We start from the raw sequence: 25,666 nt of genomic DNA on the forward strand, positions 1-25,666 counted from the left end.
TTTCCCGTCTATTTAAAGAGAAGATCAGTGAAGACTCAAACAAGAGACATATAAGAGAGTGAAAAGAGTTGAAAAGAGAAAACAGAAAAAAGGCACGCTCAGTTCCATATCAGCTTTCAGAAGCACTTAAAGCCCAGAGGGAATTCTTCATTTTTGTATCAGCTTAGTTTAGAAGCCATTTTTCCTCAGTGTGTGAGAACATTCTTGTTCAGTTCTCACAAACACACTCACTCTCAAATCCACTCAAATACCGCCTTGTACAAAGACGTAAAACTTGTGTATGTAGTCTTTGACACATAGACGTTAAAGAAGTGTTGGCTGGAAGGTGCTGCCTTCAGTTGTAGCTAGGAGTTCAGTTTAGGCAGTAGTGTAAGTCCCAGTTGAGTGGGTTTGTACAAAGTTTTGTATAAATCAAAATCTTCTAGTGGAACCTACTCGTGGTGGTATAAGGGGTGACGTAGGAGCAGTTGAAGTCTCCGAACATCCATAAACATATCGTGTGTACTTAACTGATTAACTGCTGTTTTAAAATTGTTTCGATCAGTTAGCGCATTCGTCAGTTCAGTTGTTCGTCAGTTCAGTTGTCACCATAACTGAACTGAAGAATGCAAAAACTAATATGTCTTTCTTCGGTTATTCAGTTTACATAAGTTAAAATATTTTCTACTAACAGTCTTCTTCACGAAGGATTACTTCGAGTTCCTTCCGCTTGGTTTTAAACCAAACTCGATTTAATTCATCGGTGTTAATATTCTTAGAACACGAACTGTTGTAGCTCATTGGAGAATATAGTGTTCGAAATGCCTTCGAAGGCACTAGCACACTCATTCCTTCAATTGGTATCAGAGCGGATTGTTATAAGAAGAACATTTGAAGAAAATTGTGTTTTAAAATTTGTTACTTTAAAATAGTTTTAAAAGCAATTTAAAAGCATTTCATACAATTTTCAAAACTATTTGAAAATATTTATATGTCGCTCTTTAGCAAAGAGTTGAGAGGATTGGCTCTGCAAGTAACATCGCAACCACTTTTTTAGATTCCTAGCTTTGGGGTTTTAATCAGCCTGCAGGGGATTGAGGAACATCTGCAAAGATGCACAGCTAAATTGCTCACTGAACAAGAACTCAGTTGCAAACCTAACAAGTCAGCTGTTCTTCAGACGAAACTCATCCATGTTGGGATGTTGGTCGATTTCATCACCAGCTGAACTCCAAGTGAGCCTAGTCAGAGTCTGCTCGATCAGTTGGGTGAGCACAGAGGACAAGTTCAAAGCAGTTTAACTCGTTTCTCTAGCAAATTGAACTCACAACTGATGCAGCAGTTCAAGCAGTCAAGACAACTAGCTGATGGTATATTCAGTTCCGTCATAGAAACTGACTGATATCTGATGTTGTTTAAATTATGCTATTATTGTAGCAATTTTTCCTTTTTCAACTGATGTATGCACTCAGATGTAAATACATGGAAATTTATTTAAATAAAACATCGTGTTTATTCAGTTATGTTTAATTGTGATTGAATAGATATTCTCAGTTCTCTTGTCTACGACGCTTGAATGATTAAATGACTAGATAAATATCTTTCAAATACGGGTCTTTATTCAGTTTCTGAGGGGGAGATTTTCTTTTTCCTCAAACTGAAAAATCATTTTTCAATCAGTTTTTAAATTCAGTTGTTGAGAAAATATTCTTTTTCGGTAACTGAAAAATGTTTTAAATACATTTAAGGATTTATCCATTCCGTTTTGAAGGGGGAGTTCTTCTTATCCTCTATCTTAAAAATGGTTTTCAAAACTTCTTTAATTCAGTTCTTGAGGGGGAGCTTTCAACGATGTTTGAATGTACTAACCCTTGAACTGAATATATTGCGCTTAACTGTTCAAGTTTTGTAATCATCAAAAAGGGGGAGAGTGTTGGAACTTTTCAAGTTCGCAATCTTGATTTGGATGCTAACAAAACTTATTAATTTGTTTCTAATAAGCAGACAGCTAAAACTGAATTAATCAGTTTACAAAACCAACTGAAGCCATCGGAGATGCCAACTGATTGAACCAACTGATTGCCGAGACTAAATCAGTCTAACTTGTTCTTCAAACAAGCAGTTCAGTTGATTGTCCAAACTGATAGGTGATACAGCATTAAGATCTCAAAAGCCTGGCCAGCCTATGATGTGTCCAACTGACAAAAAACCCAGCTAACCAGTTCAACTGATAGAGTGAAATCAGTTCAACTGACGAGTCAACTGATTTCACTAGCCCAACTGAAGATCAACAGCTGACCAGTTCAAAGCATCAGTCAGAATCTTTCAGTTGCAGATCAAGACAAGCTTACAGTAAATGGATTCCAGATGTGCGAGAAGGTACAAAGCCATTGTCCAGTCAAAGGACAATAATGGACGTTGCATTAGAGCATTAAAGACAAAACGCTCCAGCAAGGCAGTCAAAAGTCGAAGCACAAAGTCCAAGGAGCCGATTCAAATGCAACAGATACAATAATTGAGTCTCACTGTACGAACAGCTTTTCTCGTCTATTTAAAGAGAAGATCAGTGAAGACTCAAACAAGAGACATACACGAGAGTGAAAAGAGTTAAGAAGAGAAAACAGAAAAAGGGCACGCTCAGTTGCATATCAGCTTTCAGAAGCACTTAAAGCCCAGGAGGAATTCTTCATTGTTGTATCAGCTTAGTTTAGAAGTCATTTTCCCTCAGTGTGTGAGAACATTCTTGTTCAGTTCTCACACACACACTCACTCTCAAATCCACTCAAATAACGTGTTGTACAAAGACGTAAAACTTGTGTATGTAGTCTTTGACACATAGACGTTAAAGAAGTGTTGGCTGGACCTTCAATCGTAGCTAGGAGTTCAGTTTAGGTAGTAGTGTAAGTCCTAGCTGAGTGAGTTTTTACAAAGTATTATATAAATCAAAGTCTTCTACAAGAACCTACCCGTGGTGGTAGAAGGGATGACGTAGGAGCAGTTGAAGTCTCCGAACATCCATAAACATATCTTGTGTACTTAACTGATTAACTGCTGTTTTAAAATTGTTTCGATCAGTTAGCGCATTCGTCAGTTCAGTTGTCACCATAACTGAACTGAAGAATGTAAAAACTAATCTGTCTTTCTTCGGTTCTTCAGTTTACATAAGTTAAAATGTTTTCTAATAAAAGTCTTCTTCACGAAGGATTACTTTGAGTTTCTTCCGCTTGGTTTTAAACCAAACTCGATTTAATTCATCAGTGTTAATATTCTTAGAACACGAGCTATTACGGCTCATTGGAGAATATAGTGTTTGAAATGCCTTCGAAGGCACTAGCACACAGTTTCCTTCACATGTCTTCATCTTGTGCTTCAGGCCCACCACCTTTCAGTCTTGATCTCCCACTATTTCTAATAATTATATTTAAATAGCTATGACACATAAGGGATACATCTCATGGGGTGAGAACGTGCCATGTACCGGTCCACATAAATAATATCAAATATTAAAAAAATTAATTAAAACAGTAAAATATCTTAACATATACCTATCACATTGTTCAAGGCTCTCGATCATCCTTCATGCATTTAATATCTCATATGAACATCAATTAATTAAACAAATTTAATTAATTGGCTAAATCATGCATCTAGTAATTTTATTATTAATCATCGAAATTATTAAAGAATTTAATAAACACATTTTATTTAATTTTCAATTTATTCAATAATAATTGATTTCTTTTAAAACTTATTTTTTTCATAAATAATTAAAGTCATATTTTAATTATTTATTTTGCAAGAAAATAATTAATTTACTAAAATTTGATTTTAAGGAAAAATTGAACAAATTTTCATAAAATATCAATTTTATCCAAAATTTTGTAAAATCAGAAAATCGCATCCTAGGCATAAACAATTCAAGCCCATGAACAAGCACGGTGCCCAAGACATTCTCGGGCACACGCCTGCCCTGCCTGATCAGATCGGGCGCTGGCAGGCACGTTGGGCGCGCCCTGCGTGCACATGTGTGCGCATGCGGCTTGTATCCGTTCTTGGTAGATCAAAAATTTTTTTTTCTGATTAAAATAAAAATTATATGGTACATCAATTTTCTGAAAAATTTTCTTGCATGGTTAGAAATAGATTATTCAACATAAAATAAACCATACGATAAAGAGAACCTGTCTCTGATATCACAGTTGGGTAATAGGTTTTCTCATGTCCAAAACACAACGGAAGTTTTAAAATTTTTTATTTGATATTCAAATAATGTCTTTGGACACTCGTATGATTTAAACAATAAGAACATTCATAGGGTGTTAGTAAATTTACCTTTGGTGAATTTACCACTCGACACCAACTATTTCGGGATTGGCAGATATAGCTCTTGTAGTATTCACTACGAACAATCTTCTTGAACTCCATTCTTCAATCCTCCTATCGAGTCTACAACTAGAATATTTGTTCATCTTCTAAATTACACTAGAAATTTGGAAGATATTTATTGTTTGAGATAAAAAATTCAAAGACAACTCAAACTTTTTCTTTTATGAAGTGGCCGAAAAATTTGAGAGAGGAGGAGAAAGATTTTTGAAAATTATGATGTTGGAGGCTAGGGTTATGTGGCCTCTTTACTTTAATATGAATCCTTAACCTAATTACCTTAATTATGGGTTAAGAGTTCTTTAAATAAACTTAATGGACTTAGTTAATTAATTGGACTAGTCCAATTAGTTTAATTAATCATTATATTAAAGTTCATTAAGAACTTTAATTATTCAGTATGTTGGAGTTGTACTCGTACAAGACTATTATATATACTTCCCACTACATTTAATTTAATATTTAATAAGCACAACCATTGAGTTTAATATTTTAAATGTCACTATTTCATAAATTCAACTTCTTAAATTTATTCTCTCCAAATTTAATTATTATAAATTCAACTCCTTGAATTTACTATCTCGTAATTTTATATAAATTCAACTTCTTGAATTTATTCTCTCAACGGGAACAAATGATCCAGTTCTTATGTAACCCTCAATGGTTCAGGGATACAGCTAGTCGTGGGTTCACAACTCTTTGTGATTCAGGACATTTTTCTTTATTCGGGATTACCCTAATTTGCAACATTCCATGCACCAACATTTGATCATGAGAATTTCAGAAATATTTTTCTGATTAAACCCACCGAATCATGGTAAGAGCGTATAGTAGCATTGCCCCATAATTCCCTAGGTATCACTGATAGTGCCGGCAAGAACTAATCAGTTATGATTAACGTATAGTACGGTCCCTTCATATCATATATCCCGATTGAATCTACAATCATTGGTTCATCTAAGGTTGCGTATTAGATTCGATAGCTATGTGATACATTCATGAAATATTTATAGTGTCATCGAATGCACAACTAGAGAACCATTGTTCCTAATGTACATCTTACACTCTGGCCAGAGATTTCATACACTACTATTTTGTTAGATCACTTAGGATATCCACACATGTAGGTGAGCGGTGAATTCTCGAATACAATGCACTGGCTCTTACACATGTCGTAATTGCACCCAACCTCGCCACCTTGTTACCCTCGCGAAGTCGTTAAACGAGTCAAAGCACAATCCTAGTATGTAGAGCCTCATTGTTGTCCCAGGTCATAAGGACTAATTATGTACAATCACAACCACATACTTTGCTTCTCGAAGAATGATAACCACTTAGAAAGTCCGAGGTTTTCGGAACAATGATCATATGATTACCCATCTATATGATTGGACTTCTTTATGTCCTTACCATGAAGCTCGGTACACAACATCACAGATGCTAGTCGCAAGCTCAAGCGGCCTTTATCCTTATTTTTAGGCTGCTGAATAGACTAGGAATGCATTTAGAATATATAATGTTTACAAATGAGTTTCAAGATTGAAGTACGATTCATTTGTATTAAAGTATATTCAAGGTCTTTATTTATGTCAATTGCATGGGTATACAGATAAAGTAAAACGAAACCATGAAACGTAAATTATATTAAAATAAAAACTGTTAATTATAACTGAGTCAATAAATTCTTTAGCCAACTATTGGCTTACAGGAAATCTACTCTAACACATTTCACCGCGGCCACAACCCTCCTTCTTCCGACGATATATTCTCAACCCAAATTACTTTTAGATCTCTAGTGCGATCTATACGTGAAGTGCAGTCTTTGATCGTGGACTAGATTAGAAGATTGAAGAACGGAGGACGATCCAGTTGATTTTTCGAAAGGATTTACAAAAAGGACTAATTTTTTTAATCACCAATGTAATTAAACTCTAAAAATCATTTGGATAGGATTTGAATAATATGATGTCCAAAAAATATTTGAATGTCAAATAATTTTTTTAAATAAATTTAAACTTCAATTGTGTCTTCGATACAAGAGAACGATACTCCAATAATTGTATCAACAACCTAAACGGACTGTTGATATATTAGTTAGTCTTATATTTAGCCATGAATTGTATAATAAATTTTTTTGGAAGTTATGGTCTAATCTCGCTTTTCTTTATTGGGTAAATTAGAGATAAATTCCTAAACCCAAACTCAACTTTATCTTAACTCCCTGCACCTAAAAATCTTTGTTTTCACTCCCTAAAACATTAAAAAAGACAAAAATACTCTCATAATGTTAATGATTGATTTTCCTGGGAGAAATTATATCAGAGCTTATGTAAAATTATTTCAAATATAAAAAATTTATTATTAAACAAGTAATTAAATTTTTGAGGAGGAGAATTTCTCAAATAATATGAATCTGAACTCATGTTCGAGATTGATGATTTGCAAGATTTATTCAAAAAATTTGGAATATTTGAAATAAGAAGATCTAACCAAGGTTAGATATCAAGAAAACAGGAGAACTTATCAGAGTCCTAAGGTAAACTTATGATTCAAAATAACAGGTTTCTAGAAATACTCTCGGATTCCTCTAGCTGTGTAACCCGACTGCATGAAATCTAGGATTTTATTTAAAATATGTGTTTAATGATTTTTATGCATTTTGTTGCATGAGTATGGAATGGATAGATGTTTATTTAGTGTTTATTTTAAAGTTTCATGCATTAGGGTTTAAATTGCATTTCGCGATTGAACGAGTAACGGAGACCGGGGATATTCAAGAAAATACTTTTTTATTGAATAATTTTTTTTGATTATTTAATATAAGGTGTATTAAAGGGAGAATTTCGAAAATGGGCCTTGGTTGGGTATTTTTACTCGTCGGGCCGTATTTTAAATCGATACGCAAATTTTATCGATTCGGAGGACTTTTTGAGAGTTCGGGCAATATTTTCAAAAACGTACCTAAATGAAATATTTTTCGGGAGTGTTATTGGACTTGATGGGTTTGTTTTAATGCTTAATGGGCTCAAAACCCTTTTAAGTTTTAATTAGGGCCCATTAGTACATGTTTTATTAACCTAAATTCCATCTAATCAAACCCTAAACCTACTTAACACCCCTTGGCCGCCCACCTCATTCTCCAGCAGCCACTTTCACTTGAAAACAGCAGCAAACCAGCAGTCATTTCGAAATCCTCCATAATTCTTCAAGAAAGCTTCTCCCCGCCTCTTTGTTTCACGTCCCACGCACATATATTCTAGTATTTGAACTCTTAAACGCTAAGGCACACCATGTATCTTCTTTTTTTCATCATTCATATAGTATATATGCTGAAATATGTGCCATGTATTATTAACTCTCGGTCCTTTCAAGTTCAAATGCTTTTGATTTCGGTTTGTCATGAAATACGTATGTTTATGCGTGTACTCACGATTTTTCTTTGTGATCATGTAAGGGGCTGCCGAATCATGACCCTAAGAGGCTGTTTAAGTCGAGGATTATGGTGTCTTTGGGATGGAGTCGGTTGGGGGTCGAGAACAAGCAAAGGCCGTAGGGTTGGTCTTGTATGTGTGAGTCAAGGGTGGCTGGATCGGATGATTGGAGCGAGCCGGCGGTGCAAGGGCTGTTCCTGGCCTTAAACCAGACCCTGGTGGGTCTGAGTCATGGTCTAAGATGGCTCTAACACTGCTTGACTTGACCATGAATCCGATCGAGTGAGTTGCATCAAGTTTGGTCGTGGTTGGGACTCTTTTGGTGATCCTCGGGTGTGTGTGACTTACAATGTGCATGAGGCTAGGGTTCTTGGTTAGATTGGTCTAGGAGGGTCCAAGGGTGGTCTAGGAACTGATGGTTTGGGGCTGGCTTGGGTTAGTTGGGAGTAGGGTAGAAGATGGCATCAAAGTGTTTGGACGTTTTTCTGTCGCAGGGTTAGCTCCGCGGCGCTACCCTTTAGGAGCCACAGTGCTTGGTCTTCGAACATGTAGCGCCGCAGCGTTGATGCCGGGTGCCTAGGTGCTAACCAAGCACCACAGCGCCACAGTGTCAGTGCCTAGGCGCTAGACCAGGGTTTGAGGGGTTTGGTTTTTAGCGCTATTGTCTCATTAGGACGTTGATACATTGTTATGACCAAGCTTAGTGAGGATTAGGTTGGATCATATGAGGTTTGATTAGGAAACTTTGAATTATGACTTAAACGTGGACATCTTTGGGTTGAGTTAGTAGTCCTGGCAGCGCTCTGAACACGATTTGTCATGTTTTAAACTTTTATGTTATCATGGATATGACTTTTTATGAAATTATAAAAAATACGTTGCATGCTTGATTTTAAGAAAAAATTTACGTATATGCATGGTTTTATTAAGTGATGAATATGATGATTTTTGAAGGATAGGAGTTGGTTTAGACTAACACGATGACACGTAAGGCGATGGCTTAGTGGATGGTTAATGCTGTCGCTGATGTCCCCGCCGCCGGGTGCCACGGTTACACGTAGATGGATCCATCGACTGACACAATTACACGAAAGTCACAACTAATGAACGGAATTCAAATTAAGAAAACGAACATGTATATGATGATATGTTGTGATATGTTATGAAAATATTTATGCTTCGATATGTTATGATTATGCATGTGACTTTGTGTATTTTTATTACGGTACTTTTCACTGTTGCCTGCTATGTATATGTAGGGGTGTTGAGTATTTAAACTCACTAGGTGTGAATGATATAGATGAGCATATCGATGAGGTGACTGGAGGCGGCGAAGACTGAGTAGGCGGGGCTGGATGTGCGCAAGCTAACCCGAGGACCTTATTTCTTCCACATATCATGTTTATGAGATAGGAGGGTTTTTGATATTTTCATACTCGTTCTTTTATTATGATGTTGGTTATCAGGAGTTTCACATGTTCCATATTTGATTTATTTTTAAAACGTAAGCTTGGGGATGACGATGTGTCATGGATTTTAACTGCAGTATTTTACTTGTTAGTTGATTACTGATAATTTAAAAATGTGAATTTCCAGCAATATTGCATGCATGCATTTAAATATAAATTTCGAGTAGTAGCTTTTAAAAAAAAATTCTAGTATTATAATAAGCAGTAGACGTTTCAGTTGGTATCAGAACAAGGGTCCTGTGTAGGGTTGTACCGCCGCCAGCTTCTGTAGCTCAGTCTTCAAGCCTCAAGTCTGTAAGTTTGTGTGATTTTAAATGTTTTAATGCTATCACCTGCATGTTTATATGATTCATGCTTTCAGCAATTTTCAGTACATGTTTAGGCGTTTTTTAGATTTAAGGATAAAATGTTTTGAAAAACTAGATTAAATTGCATGATGGGTTACGTTTAGAGTTTGGACTGTATTCAGATATCATATGCCTCCCAGACGCGCTGCCAGTACAGACCGTCAGGAGGATACTTCAGGAGGTGGTAGAGGCCCACCTCCACCTCCACCACCACCGCCAGGAGACGCAGCTACCCGTGTACTAGAGGGTATTGCCAGGATTATGGAGCAGGTGCAGCAGGCTCCCCGACCCAAGACCGACATCTATGAGAAGTTCAGACGGCTCAACCCGAAGAAGTTCGGGGGCACCACGGATCTTTGTGGCGGAGGGTTGGATTCGATCCTCGGAGCTACACTTTCAGTACTTGGATATAAGGGATGGCGACCTGTTCAGGTGAGCTACGTATATGCTAAGGGATGACGCATCCCTATGGTGGGAGGGAGCCGCTCATGGGGTGGATTTGACTACCCTCACATGGTGCCAGCTCAGGAGATCTTCTTCAACAAGCATTTCCCACCAGATGTCGGGTGCCGCCTAACGAGGGAGTTTACGAGTCTCCGACAGGGGGACTCGTCGGTAGCAGAATTCATCCGAAAGTTGTACAGGGGATGTCACTTTGTGCCCCTTATTGCGAGAGACGCTGCACAGAAGGCATTTCATGGATGGACTGAGACCTACCTTGCGCCGGGATGTCATGTTGATGAGACCGGTGAGCTATGAAAAGGCCACTGCTTGTGCTTTACATGCGGAGCAGGCACTGAGGGACATTGATTTTAAGATGCAGAGTAAGAGGCATCAGACTCAGGCTAGCACACAGCCGCAGAAGAAGCAGTATTCGGGGCCACTGAGGCAGCAGGGGCAGCAGAAGACTCAGGGTCATTTCAAGAGGCCGGGACAGCAGAGGCCACCTCAGGCACAAGGGGCTCCTAAGCCGGAGAGAGGACCGCCGTGCAAACAGTGCAACAAACTTCACTATGGCAAGTGTATGTGGGGGACTTTCAGGTGCTTCATATGTAAAGAAGAGGGTCATAAAGCAGCTGACTGCCCGAGGAATCAGGGCCCCACTACTAGCAGGGCCTACGTGATGCATGCCGAGGAGGTAGAAGCCGAGCCAGACTCCACGTTGATCACCGGTAACCTTTACGTTTAAAAGTTCATTTATTTACTGCCTCGAATGCATGGATTATTATGTTGGTTGTTGAGTTACTTTGGAATTGAGAACCTAGAATAAATTAGGTTGCATGCTCCACCTAGTTGGACTTAAGGATTGAATTAAATGAGTTAGGAAATTTAAGGACTTACTTGCAAAAATCGAAATTTTAAGGGTTATTGTCGAATTTTTGGGGGATCAAATTAATAAATTTCAAAAATTTTAAGGAATTATTTGGGGCTAAATTCGAAATCTGTTGGGGAAAAAATGCAATTTTCGATAAATGGTAGGGCCAAATTGCAAATTCCAAAATTTTTGAGAAAAAAATTTGAGATTTTTGATTGGGTACTAGAATTAAATTAGTAGTTTTCGAGAGTTTTGGGATAATTGTTGATAGAAAGTTTTTTAAGTTTCAACGTGATTAGATTTGATGATATGTTTTGTTGCAGATAGGATATATATTTCAGGTGTAGCCACGTATGCATTACTAGACTCCGGAGCTACACATTCGTTTATATCCGAATCTTTTGTCAAGCGACTAGGAATCATACCAGAGGCGATGGATTTGGGTTTTAGAGTATCGATTCCATCCGAGGATCAGATATTTACCTCACAGATAGTGAAGAGATTGGAGCTTCGGTTACAGAAGAATGCGGTGCAGGCAGATTTGATCGTGCTACCGTTGCCGGAGTTCGACATCATTTTGGGTATGGACTGACTTTCTTCGAACGGAACTGTCTTAGATTTTCGACGGAGTTCAGTATCTGTCCGACCGCCCAGCGGTAAGCCATTTGTATTTGAGGCAGCCAGGCACCAGTAGGTGCCGCACATAATTTCTTGCATCTGTGCAAGGAAGCTCATGAGGAGGGGCTGCCAGGCATTCTTGTCCAGTACCAATTTTTAAGGCACCCTACCGTCTAGTACCTGCAGAGATGAATGAACTGAAGGATAATATTCAAAACTTGTTAGATAAGGGTTTCATTTGCCCTATCTTTTCTCCATGGGGCTCACCGATACTGTTAGTTAAAAAAAAAGATGGCAGCATGCGGCTTTGCATTGACTACAGGGAATTGAACAGAGTCACGGTCAAGAACAAGTATCCACTGCCCAGGATCGATGATCTATTTAATCAGCTTCAGGGAGCATCAGTATTCTCGAAGATAGACCTCCGATCAGGATACCACCAGCTGAGCAGTCAGAGATTGGCCAGTGCCTAAGAGCGTGACAGAGATCCGTAGCTTCTTGGGATTGGCTGGATATTACAGAAATTTTATTCAGGGCTTCTCTTCCATTGCAGTGCCATTAGCCGCCCTGACGTAGAAGAATGTGAAGTTTGTTTGGGGGCCTGACTACCAGGAGAGTTTTGACAGGTTGAAGCAGGCGTTGACCACGGCACCAGTTCTAGCTATGCCATCAAGGCAAGGAGATTTTGTTGTATATACAAATGCTTCGAAGCTCAGTTTGGGCGCAGTGTTGATGCAGAATGGCAGAGTTATTGCCTATGCATCCAGACAACTAAAGGTTCATGAGAAGAATTGTCCGACTCATGAAATCGAGCTAGCAGTAGTGGTTTTCGCCCTAAAGATTTGGAGGCATTATCTTTATGGGGAGAAGTGCAGGATTTTCACTGATCACAAGAGCCTGAACTACTTCTTCACACAGAAAGAGCTGAACATGAGACCGCGGAGGTGGCTAGAGCTAGTAAAGGATTATGATTGCGACATTAGCTACAATCCAGGTAAGGCTAATGTAGTTGCATATGCCATGAGCAGGAAGACTGCAGTGATCACTCAGTTGTCAGTACAGAGACAGTTGTAGGTAGAGATTCAGCGGTTTGAGGTTGCAATTTATGCCAGGGGCAGTGCCCCTATTCTTTCTACCCTGACGGTACAGCCCACTTTGAAGGACATGATCCGAGCAGGGCAGACTTCTGACGAGCAGTTAAAGAAATGGAGACAGAGGGATGAGGCTAAGGGCGGGAGGTTATATATTTGTGGATGACAGAGTCAGATAACGTGACCGACTGTGTGTTCCTAGCAGCGATTCCCTGAGAGCAGATATCTTGAGTGAGACACACAGCACCCCGTATTCCATCCATCTTTGGAGTACGGAGATGTATAAGGATATTTAGTCTCTTTGTTGGTGGCCGGGCATGAAACGGGATATTCTGCGTTTCGTCTCCGAGTGTTTGACGTGTCAGAAGGTCAAGGCAGAGCATCAGAGACCTGCAGGAAAGCTGAGACCACTACCTATTCCCGAGTGGAAATGGGAGAATATTACTATGGACTTTGTGACGGGACTTCCGAGGACGACTAGAGGATATAATGTCATATGGGTGATAGTTGATCGGCTCAATAAGTCAGCTCACTTTCTATCGATCAAGAAGACTTTCACCAAGACTCGGTACGAGAAATTTACATTAGATAGATAGTCAGACTGCATGGGATTCCAGTGTCCATCATGTCCGACAGGGATCCGAAATTTACGTCTGCATTCTGGAATAGTCAACATCAGACATTAGGTACTAAGCTGCTATTCATTAATTCCTTCCATCATCAGACTGACGGACAGTCAGAGAGGGTGATTCAGATTCTGGAGGACCTAATTAGAGCTTGCATTATCGACTTCCAGGGCAGCTGGGAGCCGAAGTTACCTCTTGTGAAGTTCAAGTACAACAATAGTTATCAGACATCGATCGGTATGGCTCCATATGAGGCATTATATTGGAGGAATTGCAGGTCTCCAGTGTATTGGAACGAGGTAGGAGAGAGGGCAGATATAGGACCGGATATTGTCAGTCAGACTACAGAGTTAGTGGTCAAGATTTGAGACATGATGAAGACCGCTCAGAGCCGGCAGAAGAGTTATGCAGATCAACGACGCAGAGATATTGAGTTTGCCGTAGGGGATCATGTGTTCGTGAAGGTCGCACCGATGAAGGGTGTGATGAGATTTGGGAAGAAGGGCAAGCTCAGTCCTCGATTCATAGGATCGTTCAAGATCTTAGAGATAGTTGGGACACTCACATGCAGAGTTCCATTACCGCCAAATCTAGCGGGAGTTCATAACGTATTCCATGTCTCTATGCTGCGGAAGTACATGTCGAATCCTTCGCATGAACTGAACAATGAACCATTTCAGTTGACACCGAACGTGTCTTTCGAGGAGAGACCCACTCAGATTTTGGATAGACAGGAGAGGAGGCTCTGGAACAAGGTAATCCACATGGTCAAAGTCAAGTGGCTGAATCATTACGAGGAGGAGGCTACTTGGGAAACAGAGACCGAGATGAGGAGTCGCTACCCGAAGTTATTCGGTATGTTTTAAATTTCGAGGACGAAATTCTGTTTAAGGGGGGGAAAATTGTAAGGTCTAGGAAATTCGAGCTACGTAACCCGACTGCATTTAATCTAGGATTTTATTTAAAATATTAGTTTAATGATTTTTATGCATTTTGTTGCATGAGTATGGCATGGATAGATGTTTATTTCATGTTTATTTTAAAGTTTCATGCATTAGGGTTTTAATAGTATTTCGCGCTCGAACCTCGAACGAGTAACTGAGACCGGGGATATTTAAGAAAATATTTTTTATTTAATAATTATTTTTGATTATTTAATATAAGGTGTATTTAAGGGAGAATTTCGAAAATGGGCCTTGGTTGGGTATTTTTACACGTCGCGTCGTATTTTAAACCGGTACACAAATTTTATCGATTCGGAGGACTTTTTGAGAGTTCGGGTAATATTTTCAAAAAAGTACCTAAACGAAATATTTTTTGAGAGTGTTATTGGGCTTGTTGGGTTTGTTTTAATGCTTCATGGACTCAAAACCCTTTTAAATTTTAATTAGGACCCATTAGTATATGTTTTATTAACCTAAACTACATATAATCTAACCCTAAACCTACTTAACACCCCTTGGCCGCCCACCTCATTCTCTAGCAACCACTTTCACGTGAAAACAACAGCAAACTAGCAGCCACTACAAAAATTTTTTTTATAAATTATAAATTCGAAAATTATTAATTAAAATAACTTAACATTTCCATAAATCACAATAATTTAACATTTGAAATCTCAAGTTTATAAAATAAATCCATAAATCGTCGGCTAACAAAAACTCCTACGTCGACCTTTGAAAAGATCAACTAACAACAAAATAAAGGATAAAAATATCTCTAATAAATTCTTTAACAATAATCTTTTGAATCTTTTATCTAACAAGCAAATGCGGAAAATAAATGTCCATCAGGAGTGTACTACCGCACTCGATCCACTCAAGCGTCAGCGCCTCCTCATATCATCATATCATGCAACATTCAAACCTAGCAAATCTAATGAATCAGTACGTTCTAAACATGAGTGACAAATAATACATATACAATCACAAGCATTAAAATCATACTTTTATTTAAAATAATTTTAAGCATAAATAAATCGTAAATCGTAAAATCATATAATCGTAAAGCTTTCAATTCTTTATCATTTTGGGTGAAGTTTGATCCTTGAAAGTGACTAGTATTTTATCCTCTGGTTGAATGATTAGTCTTCAGCTCCACATGGCCCATGGAGACGGGGACTAGTCACCACCATGGAAATACGATCGTCGGGTTTCTCTGGGGTCTTGTCCCATGAACGGGCTCTTTTTTGGGGCCTTTTTCCCTCACGACATTCACATAAAGTTGTAAGTTCACCGTTACTTCTCAAAACAGATCCCCCACATATCTTCTATCCTTTGTCACAGTAAATTCGCATCCCTCAAAATATTTTTCTTTTTCTTTTTAAAGCATAAAATATCATGATTTTCAAAAATAACAATTTAACAGTAAAAATTACACAGCTTTACCATAAATAATAAAATATCATATTTTCATCAAATTTATCATAATAAATCATTTAACATGAGTTATGACCCCTTCGGGACGCTGCCAACCTTTTTTGTATTACCCAAGTGTAAAATGACCGTTTTGCCTCTAGATGTAATATTTCTCGATTTTGAATTTTTCTTACTTTATTTACATGGGCTTATCCCAAATAATTATTTAAGCTTAAACATAATTTTTTTAATAATTTTATTTAGCTTAAATTCACTGGGTTCGATTTAATTTCTTATTTATTAATTCGTGAAGCATTTAATTCTCGAATTAATTCAAACTTTAATATTTTCTTCTCATATTTTAAACATGGAATTTTTATTACCTAAACTACCCTTGTGAGGCATGAGCCACCCCCGTGGACCCATGGTTCGAACTTTTTCTATTAATTTCGAAATTTTGACCTTTGCATGAACCTACCAAGCCAACTCCCAATTTCATCGAGCCACACCCGAGCCACCTCAAGCCAAACCTTGACCAACCCTCTCATGGACCCTCCTGACCAGCCTTGACCCAAGGAACCAGCCCCTAGCTCAAGCACGAACCCTGCACAAGGACCCGAGCTGAGCGAGAGCTTCCTACCTTCACTAGGACTCTTAATCGATCTAGGAGACCATTAGCTACCTATCCAACGATCACCTCTGACCCTCACTGACCCTGGACCAGTCTCAGGTCCAACCGAGCTAGCCGCATGTTCCCTCATGCTGTGGTCGAGCCACCAGCGAGTCACCCTAAACCAGCTTTTGACCTGACCCCTGACCATCCTCCCTAGCCCCTAATGGACCAACCTTGAACCAGCCAGCCCTAGCCACGAGCCCCTTGGCTGCCGCCCCCTTTACGCGAGCATGGAGAGGAGTCCCTCTTCGCGTGGACTCTTCCCCAGCTTACGAACTCGAGTCCTAGCCATGCTAGGACTCTGCCTAGCTCTAGACCGAGACCTACCCTTCCCCTGGACCAGCCCTGGCCGAGCTCCACGTGACCATGCAAGCTAGCCGTCCCTTGAACCCCCATAGTTCCATGAAAAGCCCTAGTTTTCTACATCACCATGCACGGCCTCCTCATGCTTGAACAGCCCTTGTTTCCACCTTAATTTTTTCATGTTCTATCCAATAATCATCTTATGTTGGCAGCGTACTTGTTGGAAATCATATCCCGTTCATATATACGTAAAAATCTTCAAAACTTTGAAAATAATTGACAAAAAGTTTAGTGTTTTAAACTCCAATATTTTTCATGCAAAAATACATAAAACATGCATATAATAGTTTGAATGATGCGTCCAAGTGTTTAGAAAACGTGCCTTTGTGTTTAAAACGCTCGAATATTAAATTGTTGGCGAGGGTGCGAAGATTGACGACCAGACGACGAAGAATCATAGCTTTTCTTCCTCACATATATTTCGAATTTTGTGTGTGTGTAGGTGTGTATTTTTTGGCCGCTATGTGTGTTGTGTGTTTAGAAGCCTAGGTTTTCAATTTATAAATTTTGATTTGAATGTTAATGGGCTTAGGTTTTGGGCTTTCAAGTAAAAGAGCAATTGGGCCTACTCAATTAAGTTAAATTGGGTCCAATAACTCTTATTTAATTAAAACATAAAAGTTTATAAAAATTAGTTTCCAAAAATAATATTTTTGATCTTTTAAAAACTCCTCGTTTGCCCAAAACCGGCTTCCTGGGTAAAATTGAGCTCGTCTCGTAAAATAATTCGAACTCTATTGTTTTTAGAAAAATTTTATCATTTTTAATCATATTAAGATGCCTTGAAAATATTTAGTGAAAAATATTTATTCTTGTTTTGGTCGTCCCCGGTCTTCTTTCCCCTACCTATTATCGAATATTCGGATAGAATCCTTCACTTTCATGAAATCATGTCATATAATCATTTAATCATGCAATCATACTTTTAATCATATAATATGCATCAAATAAGCATTTAAAATCAATTAAATAAAAAAATTAAACAATTCAAATAATTTGCATGCATGTGATTTACGTATGTTGGTTTTTCGGATGTTACAAGGACTCTATACCTGGAGCAGGGGATTCAAATACCCCTAGCACAATTGTTAAGTCGGGATCATCCCCGGATAAGTCGACTGAAACAAAAATTGAAACTCTAAATCCCTATCTCGAGTTTTCAAGTCAACCCTTCACCTCGCGGATTGAAGAGGGAAAGATCAATCTTAGATCTAATACAGACAAAGGTAAATCTAAGGTTGATACTAATGAAGCTACAATTTATCTATTTCAGGCTTATCAACAAATTTAAGAGAAATTAAAAACAAGAGTAGGCATTAACCCCGTCACAATCAGGGTTGATGTTTCAAGAAAATATCTTAGAATATGGATGAAAGCAAATTCGTATCCAAAGGAAGTAAAAGACTGTTATGAATTCGAGGCTCTTGCCTCGGTTTATACTATATCACCCAGCTTCCTAAAAATTTCAGGACTACCTAGGATTTAGGAATCGGTTCATGAAACATGGGCAAATAACAACAATTTGTTCAGAGGAGACATTCTGAAGCTATACTTTTTCAGTGCAGCACCAGAATCAGTAGGAAAAGGCTCTCATGAAGCCTTTAATTTTATCAAGTTAAGGAGCCCACATATAAATGTCCAAAAATTTATCAAGGATCCTCCTTCAGAAAAAACACCCCTTGTTGCTTCAATAAATGAAGATGACATTTCCATCAGAAGAGCATGTGGTCTATGCGTCTGTCTAACCGAGATGGACAAATTAAAATTTCTGTTTAAGTTTTATCATAATTCGGTAAATGGATCATTCCTGTTAAATACTAAGACATGAAAAACAACAAGTTTTGCAGAAGATTTATTTGGAAAGAAAAGAAATTTTTTGTGGAATAGCAAGTTGACGAAGAGTAAAGAAACTCGTCGGAAATTCTGTAACATTGCTCAAGTAGGAAGATAGTCAGAACATATATGCCCAGATTGCCCAAACCAAAAGGATCCAGAATTTGGCTAGGGCTTTAGACCTCGGTTAGACAAGAAGCAACTTGCAGAAACAGGACCAAATGGTGAGGGACCAAAATCACGTTTTCTTGGGGACACCAAAAGTATAAGATTCCCCGACAAAAATAAATGGACATGTGACCACAATCAGTTTTCCTTGGGGATAACAAAAGATAAAGATTCCCTGACAAAAGCAAGTAGACATGTATTTTTCCTACTGACAAAAAGACTTGGACCCAAATACACCAATAAATACAGAGTAAATGATAATAAGAAAACCACAAAAGAATTAAAACGAAGTTTGGAACCAAAGAAAATGTATTCCACATATTTTAAGGTTTCCAAAAGACGGATTAAGGCGTTAAGAAAGCAGCTGGTGATTTTCAAATATCTATACAAACAGTTAAAAGTAGCAGGAATGAGATCTCAACTGATATGATCCAAACATATATCTACTGGTTATGCTAGGAGATAAAGGTGGAAGAACAAGCTGTTTCAAGATTAATGATCTAGAATAGGACAAATCAAGAAAAGTGGAGGGACCATTCAACCACCCACTTAACTCACTCAAGAGATAGTGCCAAACACAACTTGAAGGAATTAAAGAAAAGCTAAGGCAAGTTTTTGAAGTCCAGAATTCAAATCCGGAAAGGACTTTTATAAATATCAAGACAGGAGGAAGATGGAAGGTATCATTCAACTTCTTCATTTTCTTTCAAAACATTATAATATTTTCTTTCTAGTTTATATGTATTTTTAATTCGGCTACTACTAGTAGCTAAACAAGTTTCTTCTCCTCTACAGGAGGTTACTATGTAATAATAATTTGTTATGTTTGAATAAAAAAACCAAGGCTTTTGCCCTTTCATGTATTAGTTTCAAATTGAGCTTTTTACTATACACCCTGAGGTAGAAAAGAAATAGGATTGTGCTAAGTGCTGTTGAAAGAATCGGCGTCAGGAACCATCTATTGTGACTGCGTGGTTAGACTGTGAGGAACAATCTGTAAAACCCAGTGATATAATCCGATGACACTCCGGTCAAAGAGGTAAACTGTTCAATTTATTATATGGAAACATGATGGGCCATTTATAAAAAAAATAAAATAGAATAAAAAACGATCATATGAACATGATATATAGACTGGAAACCTTAAGTAACTGCATGTGTATACACCTTTTAGAACAAGCTTGATAAGATTATAAGGATATTTTGGGAAAATTTAAAAAATTGAGGAGTCAAAACAAAAATTTGAAGGGGCGAGAGAAAGTTGAGAATAAAGACAAGGAGTGATTGCCAAGTTGCCCTTGTTTATTTCTTGCCTAATAAAATCCTTGCCTTGACGATGGTTTTTTCCTTACAAAGAGTCCAAATAGTTCCTCTGTAAACTGTAATGCACGCAACCATCCACATTTTAAATATAATCTAATATGAAGTCTCCCGAGATAACTTAATGCAAATCAAGAATTTTTATTATTTATCAAGAAACAAATCATCTACAATATTTGCCGTGATACATAATTTTTATTGGTGCAACAAATTTATAATTATAATGCAATTAAAAAATAAAATGAAATATTGTAGATGATTTTCTCTTTCATAATTGCTCATGGAAACTCAGCCATATATCAAACAATATATATTAATTATATTACATAAATTACCTATTTCTATCACACGTATTATATGTTCATCTCATGAATATCGAATAAATATAAAATAAAATAAAAACGATGTCCACATATTTTACAATACAATAGAAAAAATTAAAATATTGTAAAATAGATAATTTCTATCGTCAATAACATGAACAAAGTATGATGGAAATTTGCACAAATTCACACACACAAATTTCATAAAAAATATAAAAAGGAAAATAGAAAAAAATTTTTTAAAAAAAGTAAAATTAGAAAACAACAGTCAAAATTCCCACCAACACAGCAAAACACAGACTCATAAACCCGCCGCCACTGATGATTCTACCTCCGTCGTTGCTCGAATCTTCATCCGCCGTCGCCGTGTCATCGTCGGATGGCCCCGGAGCTTCGGCATTGGCATCCGCCGCTTTATTGGATTTCGATGGTTTCGGTGCTGGAGAAGCCGGCGCTGCCTTGAACAGCTCCGTCGGCAGCAGAACCTTGTCGACCTTGAAAACCGCCAGCGGATCTCTGTCAATCAAGGTTCCGGAGATCGTAGCCGTGACGACCTTAGTCTCGATCTTGATGTCGTCTCCGTCGTTTTGTATGGTGAAATCGAACTTTTTGACTCCTTCGGTGGCGAGAGTGTTCATCAATCCATTACCGGCTCTAAGCATTCCGAGCGAATTGTATAAGGAAACGGCGTGGTACAGGATCAGTGAAGTTTTATCATCGTTGGTCAGGTTCTTGAACCTCGGCATGAACGAATTCAGGGCTTCGTCTTCGGGACAGAAGATCGTTAACCCTGTTTCCAGATTTTGAGTGAAAGTGTCTTCATCACCATGCGCGATGATCAAATCAGAGAACGCCTTGCATCCTTGATTTGCCATTAGAGATGTTACGTTTAAATCAGTGGGAGATCCCGTGGGAGCTTCGGCTTCCGGCGACGACAGGACGTGGCTGATTTGAATCACGGAGATTACGTAAGGTTCTTCTAAAATGGACTTGAGGAAGGTCGCCATCGGTTGATTATCAGAACCGCTGTCGACAGGCGTGAAGCCTACTTTCCCTCCTTTCATGTCGGTGATGTTGACGTAACCGGAGGTCCCAGCAGCCTCGCCAGTGGCCTGGAACAGGGAGGACGTGGTGGTGGAGCCCTTAGCGACCTGGTGGAGCTTCTTGGCCCCGAAGTAGTCGGCGAATACGTGGAGGGAGAGGATGTTCTTTATGGTGTCGAGGGAGAAATGCTTGGAAAGGAGGTCATTCATGGCGGCATTGTCGACAGCACAAACGGTGATGGTGCGGCGGCGGTTGATCTCTGCGGCTAAATGTGTGACGGTGAGGTAGTGGCTGAAGGTGGAGAAGTCCGGGTGGCCGGCAAGTATGTGGGTGATGTTGTGCCCATCGGCGGCGGAGGAGTGGACGAGGAGGAGGAGTGGGAGGAGGCCGGAGATGAAAATTCTTTGCTTCATGACTTTGGAAGCAAATATCTGAATCTGAAGTGAAGTGGGAGTGGAAGAGATAATGATTTGTACAATGCTTTCTGAGGTAATTATTTATATTGCAAACATGATTTATTTAAAGACTGGTAATTGGAATTTTATCATTAATTTTCATTATATTTGTGTCGGTTACTTGTCTTCTCCCTTACACCAATTCACACACAAATAATAATAATAATAATAAATAAATAAATATACATATATATTTTTGCACGCATCGTTATCTCACCCGTCTTCGTACAGATATTTTGCTTATTATCATTATATTTTGATAAATAAAATTTTTATTGAATTTTTTATTGTAAAAATAGTCCTACAAGATATATGTAAGAATTTATAGAGTTTTCTACAAATATTTTTATAACATCATTTTACGGTTCTATTTTACGAGACACATTTTTGATCATATCCAACCCAAAAAAAATATGTTGTCAAAATCAACAAAATAGAATTAAATCCATCCTCACAACCACAATTACAAATTATTTTTGCTCTACATTTAGAAATGATAAAACTTTTAATACAATATCGTTTAAGTGATTTTCTGTTGAAGGTTGGAACATTTAGAGAAGGGAGAAAATAAAAATATTCTTATATTCTCCACTTTACTCTGCGCTATCAACCCCACTCTCAAAACATTGTAAACGTTTTTTAGATATAAATTGTATCTCAAGTTTTGAAGCATTGAAGAAAATATTTTGATTTCAAGCTATTTATTAAAATATTTGCAAAAAAACATATGGCTTGTGATAGGATCGGTTACGGAGTAAAAGAATGTTTAGAAGAATGTTGAATAAACAATCACAATTTTCACAACTTTTCCAATATTGAGTTAGTTTGGTGATAAACTGATACTCGAAAATCTTGTCAGTCGATATCAATCAGTTAACAATAATAGTACGGAAATAAACTGACTGATAGATAGAATAAATCTGAAATAAGAACACACAAGATTTTACGGATGTTCGGAGATTTCAAACACTCCTACGTCACCCCTTCTATCACGAAGATATGATATTCACTAAAAGACTTTGATCGATACGAAGAGTTGTACATACCCACTTCAGTTTTGGACTTAACAATGTCAAACTGGAACTCTTAGTTACAAAACGATTTACAGTACTCAAATGGACTGAAATAACTTAGCACAACTGATTACAACAATATCAGTTTGTGCTTGTAAGCTCGAAGGATAGCCTTAAATGCTATGAATGTATACAATAAGCGTGAGCTCTGAAGTTTGCAAATATTTCAGCAGAGTAACAGCTCAGTTGATAGTTGAGTTTTTCAAGAGTCGAGAGTTCGGAGATAGGAGGATTTCTCAGCTTCTCTTTTTCGGTTATTTATAGGCTTTGCTTCCAATGGTAATATTGAATGCAATTTGAATCTTTCTATCCTTTGTTTGCCACGTCAACATTCTTCTGACAATTGTAAAATGCGGTTTTTCTGAAATGCAGCGATCCCACTACTAGTTGCAGTCTGCTTTTGTACAGTTGTCGGTTGAATGTCCTTTTCCTTAACTGATGACGTGTACAGCTGAAAGATCAGCTGATAGGCTATAATTGATAAGCTCACAACTGTTTGTAGCAACAAGTTTCCAACTGATCAGTCAGTTGTCTGCGTAGTTCAGTCAGCTGGTTCAGTTGTATTTGATTATCTTCACATTAATCTTTAGTTATGGGCAACCGATAATTTGCATATTTTAGATTAGTTACTATCAGTCTTCTTGATCAGTTAGTTCAATATATTAAATGCTCATTTTGACAAACTTCCGAAATTCAGTTGCCAACAATTTTCCCCTTTTTGGTGTTTGACAAAACTTAGAAAATATGAACTGATCAATTGAACTCATTGTAGATAAAATAACATTTTATTGACAACTCTTTCAATGTACAGATTCGTACAAAGAATGAAAGAATAAAACAATCTTTTAACTGACTAAAATAATCTTCAAAATCTGCCAAATACTTCAACCTCTAACTGATATTCTATTTCTTAGCTTTTTTATCAGCTGATTCTTGATCAGTTGGTTGACTGAGTCTCTTTATAGATTGCGTCTGCTGATCTTGTTCTTCTTCTTCCCTCTTTTTGTCAAACGCCTTAACCTTTTTGGATATAATGCGAACTTACGAGTTGACATTTTAAACAGCATTCATTAGAAGGTCTTGCATCAAATTCATTCTCTTTGTGACAACATTTTCCAGATAATCAAAGCGTTTGCTGAACATTGCTTGAGTATTGAAATGAGCTTCAGTCGACGCTTGGTCTTTCCATATTTGATCCATCTGGAAGAACATGTTCGTAATATCCTTTGTGAATTGTTGGAGACTTTTGAACGTATCCTCCTTTATGGAATCAATTTTCATAGTGGCGCTAGTTGGGTTGATTTGATGTTAGAAATGGAAGTCATCATACTGACAAGGTCGATCTGAAGAGCTTGAATATCATCGAATATAGATTTAGTTGCCACTGTTATAACAGGAACCTTGACTCCAGAGGTTTCTGGTTCCTGCTCCCTATTATCTCGATTAAAGATCACCAAGGCCCTGTCAGTTATTTCAGTTTCAATACTAACCATTTCTTGAATATCTTCTGTTATGGCTTCCTGCTGAAGCTGTGGAGGAGAAGAGAGATTTGGATCAGCAGTGGTGCTTGAAGGCTCTTCAGTCTATTGATCAGCTGAGACAGCAGTTGGTATTTCAGATATTTGCTCAGCTGATACGGAGATTGGTATTTCAGTTGGTTGAAAAATTGAAACTGTGAATGGCTCTTCAGCTGGCATCTCTTCAGTTATTGCTAGAATTACTTGTTCAGGCATGGTAGTTGACTGAACTGGCTCTTCAGTTTCTGTTATAACTGCCTATTCAGTCGTGGCAGTCGGCTGAACTGCTTCTTCAGTTTGATTCAAAACATCCTCTGCGGCTGGATGTTCAATTACGCTTGGTTCTTCAACTGCTTCTGTAGATAAGAGAGTCTGCTGAATATCAGTGGCTACTAATTTCATGACTTCATCGATATTGGCCAATGACAGCTCAGCATCAGTATAAAGTTGAAGATCCGCAGTAGAAATGGGAGGAACTGAAGGAGATGATTCAGCATCTTTGAAAAGAGGAGCAGTTACTGGTTCAGTTGGTGCAGCAACTTGTTCCTTGGATTGCTCTTGATCTGGAACTGATTTTTCAGTTGGTTCTTCAGATGATGGACTTTGATCATTTGATGGGATGATCAACTCTTGATCCATTTCCCAACTCTTTATCTTCATTTGCAGTGATCGAAAATCTCTGTCCAATTGATCATGCACTGCTTTTTCATTGAAAGCGGTAGGCTAGTTGGATCATAGTTTTTCCGTAACTCAGTGATCAGTTGTGCAAGCTTCTTGACAAGCACAAGATCCAATAAGTAATTCTTTCTTTCTAGGGCTTGAACGACCACTTTCAGAACCACATTTTCCAAAGCAACAAAATTTCTCCAGCACCTTTTTGTTATACAACTTCTTTGCAAAAACTGCAGTTCAAAATCTGACCCACTCATTGTAAGTCTTCATCTTCGATTTGGCAAACTCATTGACCTCGTCCCAAATCAAGTCAATGTGAGTTTGAATTGAGTTTGTTGGTCGGAGCTCTTCAATCAACTTACCCTTCCTTTTTGGTCAGTTAGGTCATGAGTGATACTCAGACTAGATACTGTTGCATCCACTTTTTATCTTATCACTACTCCTTTAGGTCTTGCAAACGACAGTGTAGAAGGAGCAGCAATGGAGATTAGCGGAGTTTTGACTCATGTCGATTTTGGCTTATCACCAGATTCAATGATAATTTTCCCAGATGGAGCTGTTGGAAGAGTTAACTTGTAATGCCCGGTTACTCGTACAAATGATTAGTAA

General features: G+C 38.0%; 2 protein-coding genes across 2 annotated transcripts; one reads left to right on the top strand and one right to left on the bottom strand.

Moving 5' to 3' along the window:
- Positions 1-9,738: 9,738 nt before the first annotated feature.
- Positions 9,739-11,516, top strand: LOC140983861 (uncharacterized). Its single transcript, XM_073451020.1, has 4 exons — positions 9,739-10,041; positions 10,138-10,299; positions 10,403-10,781; positions 11,248-11,516. Exons 1-4 carry the CDS (start codon positions 9,739-9,741, stop codon positions 11,514-11,516), a joined length of 1,113 nt encoding a protein of 370 aa, XP_073307121.1.
- Positions 11,517-20,401: 8,885 nt separating this feature from the next.
- Positions 20,402-21,826, bottom strand: LOC140985080 (fasciclin-like arabinogalactan protein 2). Its single transcript, XM_073452830.1, has one exon. The coding sequence runs from the start codon at positions 21,751-21,753 to the stop codon at positions 20,551-20,553; it is 1,203 nt and encodes a 400-aa protein (XP_073308931.1). The 5' UTR covers positions 21,754-21,826; the 3' UTR covers positions 20,402-20,550.
- Between the last annotated feature and the right edge of the window lie 3,840 nt (positions 21,827-25,666).

This window comes from Primulina huaijiensis, chromosome 9 (assembly GCF_012295235.1).
Source record: "Primulina huaijiensis isolate GDHJ02 chromosome 9, ASM1229523v2, whole genome shotgun sequence".
Taxonomy (NCBI): Eukaryota; Viridiplantae; Streptophyta; class Magnoliopsida; order Lamiales; family Gesneriaceae; genus Primulina; species Primulina huaijiensis.

Excerpts from the sequence above, each read along its gene's own strand:
- LOC140983861 (XM_073451020.1), top strand. The coding sequence starts at position 9,739 with ATGCCTCCCAGACGCGCTGCCAGTACAGACCGTCAGGAGGATACTTCA. Across the intron at positions 10,042-10,137 it reads AGGGATGGCGACCTGTTCAG|GAGATCTTCTTCAACAAGCA; the intron begins GTGAGCTACGTA and ends GTGCCAGCTCAG. Across the intron at positions 10,782-11,247 it reads AGACTCCACGTTGATCACCG|ATAGGATATATATTTCAGGT; the intron begins GTAACCTTTACG and ends GTTTTGTTGCAG.
- LOC140985080 (XM_073452830.1), bottom strand. The coding sequence starts at position 21,753 with ATGAAGCAAAGAATTTTCATCTCCGGCCTCCTCCCACTCCTCCTCCTC.